This window comes from Andrena cerasifolii, chromosome 11 (genome assembly GCF_050908995.1).
Source record: "Andrena cerasifolii isolate SP2316 chromosome 11, iyAndCera1_principal, whole genome shotgun sequence".
In the NCBI taxonomy this organism is placed as follows: Eukaryota; Metazoa; Arthropoda; class Insecta; order Hymenoptera; family Andrenidae; genus Andrena; species Andrena cerasifolii.
Genome location: NC_135128.1, coordinates 12,136,385 through 12,142,384, shown reverse-complemented (window position 1 = coordinate 12,142,384; position 6,000 = coordinate 12,136,385). Strand labels below are relative to the sequence as shown.

Genomic DNA, 6,000 nt, shown 5'->3' with positions numbered 1-6,000 from the left:
GAAGAAAATGATTGTTTCTTTTCAAAAATAGAAGAATCTATGATAGGTATGCGATATCTTTTTACTGCTAAAGTGCTTTCTCCTTCGAGTATCCACGAGCGCATAATAAAATGAGAACAATTAAACGTTCTGTACAGATTATTCAAATCCTATGAAGTGCATTTGCCAAATAGGTTATACGGAATTCCAATTTTCCCGCCAATATCCAAACAAAATGGCGCGATTCAGCTATGTGACGACAGATCGTTGAACCCAGATACACTACTGCATTCAACTAATATATCGACTGATAAATATTCTCCAATTATTCCTTAACATTCTCAGCAATAAATTACCGCCAATTCTATTCTCGAACGTTCATTTAAAGTACAAACTCATCGGTGATACTCAATATCTTTCTCAGGGCCGTGCTAATAGTAAAACTTATGAGTCATACTTATATACGGTAACGATAAATCTGCCCTTCGAACAATACCAATAATGTTTCCCGGCCTTTAAATGCACGCTATTCTCGTGAGACAAGCACACTCGTGTAGCACGCGCCATACTTATGAAAAATAGAATACGAGGAGGTAATGTTCGATTAAAATTAAACGGAAGGGCATAACGCTCCTCTATGGCCGTCCCTGTGGCGCGATTGTCCACGGTTGCTGATTTGACCAGACGGTCGGCGGAAGTGACGCGAGTCGCTTCGTTACGTTTACATTCTGTTCTCGACGTCGCGTTCATTGTGGGGAGCCATTACCCTCGTCCGCGCTAAGCATCGTGCCATATTCCCAATCGCGTCCTAATACTAACAACATTCTCGTAGTTTTAAGTGAAATATTATGAGAGTGAAGACCGAAATGGACGACGACGAAAAGGGGTGAGTAAGAATTGCACGTTGGCGACTATCCGCGGTCTGTTTTTTACCCGAGAAATTTCGATCGAGACGCGTTCACGGGCCGTCGGGTTTATTGCGTGGGATCTCCATTTGCGTATTACAGTCACCTCCGTATCCCTCGCTTTTCCCTTGGTGTATTCCTCATCTTCAGCTAAATCATTTACCTCCTCCTTGTAAAATGTCACCGAGTTTTGCGTTCTTTGCCTACGATTTTCTCGATACTCGCGCGACAAACCTTTTTTTCCCTCGAACCGACCAGTGGTTGGATACGTAGTTTTTCTCGCGAGGGGGGAAATAATTCATCGATGCCGGTTGCCTAGACAGTGATCCTCTCGTGCGTCCGGCTTCTTTCGCCAACGGAATGCTCTCGTTTCTAGGATCTCTGTTAGCACGGAAATAAAAAATCATTAAACACGGATATGATAGATTTTCGTTGAATTATATCAACGTGAAAGTACGTAACTGCATCCTTTAGCTCTAGAATCTCGTATTTTTATGCTCTACATCCTGAAAGATCGCAAGTATTTCGATACTCTCACGCTAGGTGATTCTCTTTTCGCAAGGTTTGCTAACTGAGAATATTGATAGGTATTCGCCTAGACGTGTCGTTCATTAAGTCGCGCGTAACTTTTTTATTAGTGCAACGGAGTAAATATCGTCGTGAACCGTCGATTGGTGTTGGATGCGCTCTATTAATTTAATGTCAATGAAGAAAATGATTTCGATTTTCAGTGTATGCTAAATGGAAATTGCAAATATTTCGTTTTCCCATTGGGTGTCGCATTAATTTTTCTGCACTCTCGGTACTATCTCGAACCGTAACTTTTCAATAGAATTAATCCATTTGACGCAGATCTTTTTATTTTTCTTCATTGACACCAATTATATAATCATATTCTACATCCCCACATTAACCACGCCACTTTATGCACTTTTGTTGCAGAAAGCTGTTTGTCGGTGGTTTGTCCTGGGAGACAACACAAGAAAATCTTCAGCGTTACTTTGGCCGCTACGGCGAAGTAATCGACTGTGTTGTTATGAAAAACAGCGAATCTGGCCGTAGCCGTGGATTTGGATTCGTAACATTCAGCGATCCCGCTAACGTCCCTTTGGTTCTGCAGAATGGGCCGCATCAGCTCGACGGGCGCACTGTAAGCATCAATTTCAAAGTCGAAGCTCGTCACTTTAATGCCTGGAGGATAAAAAAAAAAATGTTTAATTGTTTGTTATTACAGATCGACCCGAAACCGTGTAATCCGCGCACTCAACAAAAGCCAAAACGCAGTGGCGGCTTTCCGAAAGTTTTCCTCGGTGGCTTACCGAGTAATGTGACAGAGACCGACTTGAGGTCTTTCTTTACACGCTTTGGCAAAGTTATGGAAGTCGTCATAATGTACGATCAGGAAAAGAAGAAATCAAGGGGTGAGTGCATTATGGACATTATTTTCAGTCATGGGCATTGTTTGAAGTAGTTGCCATAAGAGTGATTCTAATTTTATTTTTTGCACGTAAATTGTCAGGTCGTTTACAAATATGTTGTACATAAAGAATATTTCTAATTTTTCTTCACTTATTATGGAAGCTACGAAAGATGTGCCTCATAAACGTTTAAAATAACTTATACTCATTGTCGGGTTTTTTTCGTATTCAGAATTATAGTCAGAATTCTTGAAATACATTTTTTTTTAAATGTTTTTAGTAAGTTTACAATGATAAATATTAATATAACATAAATACTGATTAAAGTGAACAATGTACTAATACCCTGTACATACCGAATCAAAAATTCTGACTTGAATGCAGCACACCCATTATTTAAAGTACAATATCTAAATTTTATCCAGTTATTAGCGCAGAGATTAAATATAAACATTAGAGCTAGCGATTAACCAATTAAGGGTTGAACATGTTTTTCTAATTAAGCCAGCCTTTGAAAAGGGTCATTTAACATCCCCTGCTTGATTACCCTTGTCTTTCTTTCTAATGACCCTGGTCTTGTTTTCTTTAATAATTATAATTAATGCATCCTGATTCATAGTCATCTTAATTAATATTATTTGTTTTGGATATATCGGGTGAGGAACGTAACTGGAATCAGTCCGATAATTCCGTAAATACTCATGTTAACGAAAATTTGTTCAGGCATATGTTGCATATTTCGGAGGTGTCCATATATTGCATCATTTCGGCATTTTCGTCGGTTCTAGTTTTTAAAATATCAAGGTCACTTTAAATTTCATTTCATTGCCGAGAACATGGATTCGCCAACTTAGGGTATGTTGATCTTCATGAAAATTTCGATAAAAAAGTTCCACATTCAATCAGTTGAAAGTGTAAGGGTGAGAACGTAACGCGCGAAAATTTTCACTTTTTTTTCTCGACTGAATGTGGAATTTTCTAGTCTAAGATAGTCTGAAGGTCAACACGTTAGAGTTAGATGGACAAATTTGTCTTTTCAGCAGCTACAAGAATATGACAATAAGTACATATAGATCTGTTTGGAAAAAGTAAGGTGACCTTGAAATTTTGAAAACTACAATTGAAATAAAAAGTTTGAATAATACATTGTATGACCATGATGAAACTCTTTGATATTTACACCTGATCCAATTTTCGTGGATGTCAATATTTATTCAGTTATCAAAGTTCAGTTATCATTTGCGTGCTCCACCCTGCTATTTACGAAATAACTTACGGTTCTCTACATAAACTGAAAGTGATGTGCATTTTATATAGTTATTTACATAGTGTTTTTATCCTACTTTGCTGCTCTCAATAATTCGCCTTGTCTTACCTTAAAGAACGTTAAGATGCTTTATGTTATATTAAATTACATTAAATATATTTACACCTATTGTCATTTTGGCTAAGTTTTATTAAGAATAGGCTATTAAGTACATAAGTTAAACGTACATAGCTTAAGTTGAAGTTAAGCTACTAGTAAGATACGTTGTAAATCTTATTTTTTATTAGATATTATCCATCTATTATCTTATCCACTGAATAATACACGTTTAATTATATTTATCTTTAATCAGCATATGTGTTATATGAAAAATTACTCTTAAGTATTGGTCAACAGCATATAATTACTATATCCTCACATAAATTAGGATGTCATTGATTTCAGTGGTTTCTTTGTACATTAAAGTTCTTGCCTTAACATTGGTGTAGGTATTTATGGTTAAACTACTAGTAAATATTCGTGTTTGTCATCATAGGCATATACGTACCATTCTTTTTCTTTGAATACTTATCGATTTTTGGTGGCTGCATTCAAGAAGTCTGTGTGTGAATCAGTTCATACATATTTTACACTTTTAATAATATACCTATATTATTTTGCACAATTAATGTTTATATGACACGCATTGAAAAATACTGACTTGTTTAACAAGTATCCTCATTGAAGTACGAAGGTTCCTCGAATGGTGCCGCGAAAGATTTCGTTTTAAAAGCAGGAAATATCATGCTTTTCGATAAAACAAATAACGTTAACGAGCATTCAGAAAACAACCTTACAATTTCCATACATTGTGTGACTTGTGATTAATGTATAATTGAAAACAAATGTGATTAAAAAGCTTCTTTAAATCAGCCATCATCAATTGTTTTAGATTAAGTATCTTATAAACGTATTTATATATTACAAATATATGGCAAATTGAAAAGTTATTAGATGTAATGGATCAGTTTGTACGAATAAAAAATACAGGGAATAAATTGTAATGTTGGTTGTATACGATGATGATAAAAGAAAATTCAGAAGTTGGGATTAAGTGGAGAAGTGTATTTGTTATATAAATGCATGGGGTAATTTTTGATATACTGTCACGTTTGGACGGCAGGATTTGGCTTTCTCAGCTTCGAGGATGAAGATGCCGTGGACCGGTGTGTAGCAGAGCATTTCGTCAACTTGAATGGAAAACAGGTATAGCATACCTACACACTAGTATCTATATACATATCACTAGATTACTGTAATGTAAAATAATAATAAGTACAAGATTGTTAGTATAATTTAATATTATATACCACATAGCTTTACACATTAATGTTAGTTATAGTACTTATTTTATTTTACACAATTTTTTCGTACCATGTTATACTTAATGACTGTATCTTTAATGATTATTATATAAGTATCAGTTCAAAAAAGATAAAAAGAGAAAAGAATTAGAATACCGTATATTATGCGCTACATAAAAGATAAAAAAAAGTAGAATATATTTAGAATCTGTGTAAGACTTGGCGAGTTTTAAAAACTTAATTGATGGTATATTTATATAAAGAGAAAATTTGTTAAGCAATTATTAGGTTATCTTAAATCTATTTAAATGAAAGTCCTATCGATTAATTCTGCCGTAATTGCGGAAAGTGCGAAAGAAACAGCTCCATACGATTCCTTTTGCTTGTTTGATTTCAGGTTGAGATCAAGCGTGCAGAACCACGAGACTCTTCTAGTAAAATGAACGACAGTCATCAGGGTCAGTGGGGTCCACCGCAACCTGGTGGACCTCCAATGGGCATGGCTGGGAATATGGGGCCTATGGGTGGCCCGAATGGACAAATGGGTGGACCTATGATGGGTGGCCCGATGGGACCGCCAGGAAACATGATGCAGCAGTATCAGAGCTGGGGCACTAGTCCTCAGACTGGTGGATATGCTGGGTACACCACTCAGTACAACTCTCAGGGTTGGGGTGCACCTCCTGGCCCTCCTCAGCAACAGCAGATTCCACCTCCACCCCATCATCAATGGGGTAGCAGTTACAATGTGCAGCCTGCAGCAGCTACTCAAGGTTACGGCAGTTATGGTGAGTAAGATACATTTCGATTTAGTTTTATCTGGTTCTTGTTCTGCTTTGTTTGCATTGAAATTTGTATACGTGAATTGGAAACTATAACATAAGTTTCTCTTCATTTTCAAGTGATCAAAAACATTCCGTAATCTCGAAACTTTCGAAATCCTGGAACTCAGTTCTCTCATTTTAGCTTCAAAATTATATGTTCCGTACGATCTGTAAATGTTACGAATGTAAGTCCGGATGTAATTGTAAATGGTGTTAACGTTCACGTACATTCTCGAGCTTTTAGACTTCTCCAAGTCAACAACG

At 36.4% G+C, this 6,000-nt stretch overlaps 1 protein-coding gene across 6 annotated transcripts in view; it reads left to right on the top strand.

Moving 5' to 3' along the window:
• The first annotated feature begins 703 nt into the window (after positions 1-703).
• Hrb27c (Heterogeneous nuclear ribonucleoprotein at 27C) overlaps positions 704-6,000 on the top strand; it is a 29,399-nt gene continuing 24,102 nt past the window's right edge. For 4 of the 6 annotated variants that reach the window (XM_076823194.1, XM_076823191.1, XM_076823192.1 and 1 more), the window contains exons 1-5: positions 704-865; positions 1,827-2,034; positions 2,119-2,305; positions 4,732-4,814; positions 5,310-5,700. In XM_076823194.1, coding sequence (XP_076679309.1) covers positions 828-865; positions 1,827-2,034; positions 2,119-2,305; positions 4,732-4,814; positions 5,310-5,700 — 907 coding nt within the window. In that variant the 5' untranslated portion in view covers positions 704-827. The remainder of the gene's footprint in view (positions 866-1,826; positions 2,035-2,118; positions 2,306-4,731; positions 4,815-5,309; positions 5,701-6,000) is intronic. The other 2 variants (XM_076823195.1, XM_076823196.1) reach the window with 1 other exon arrangement.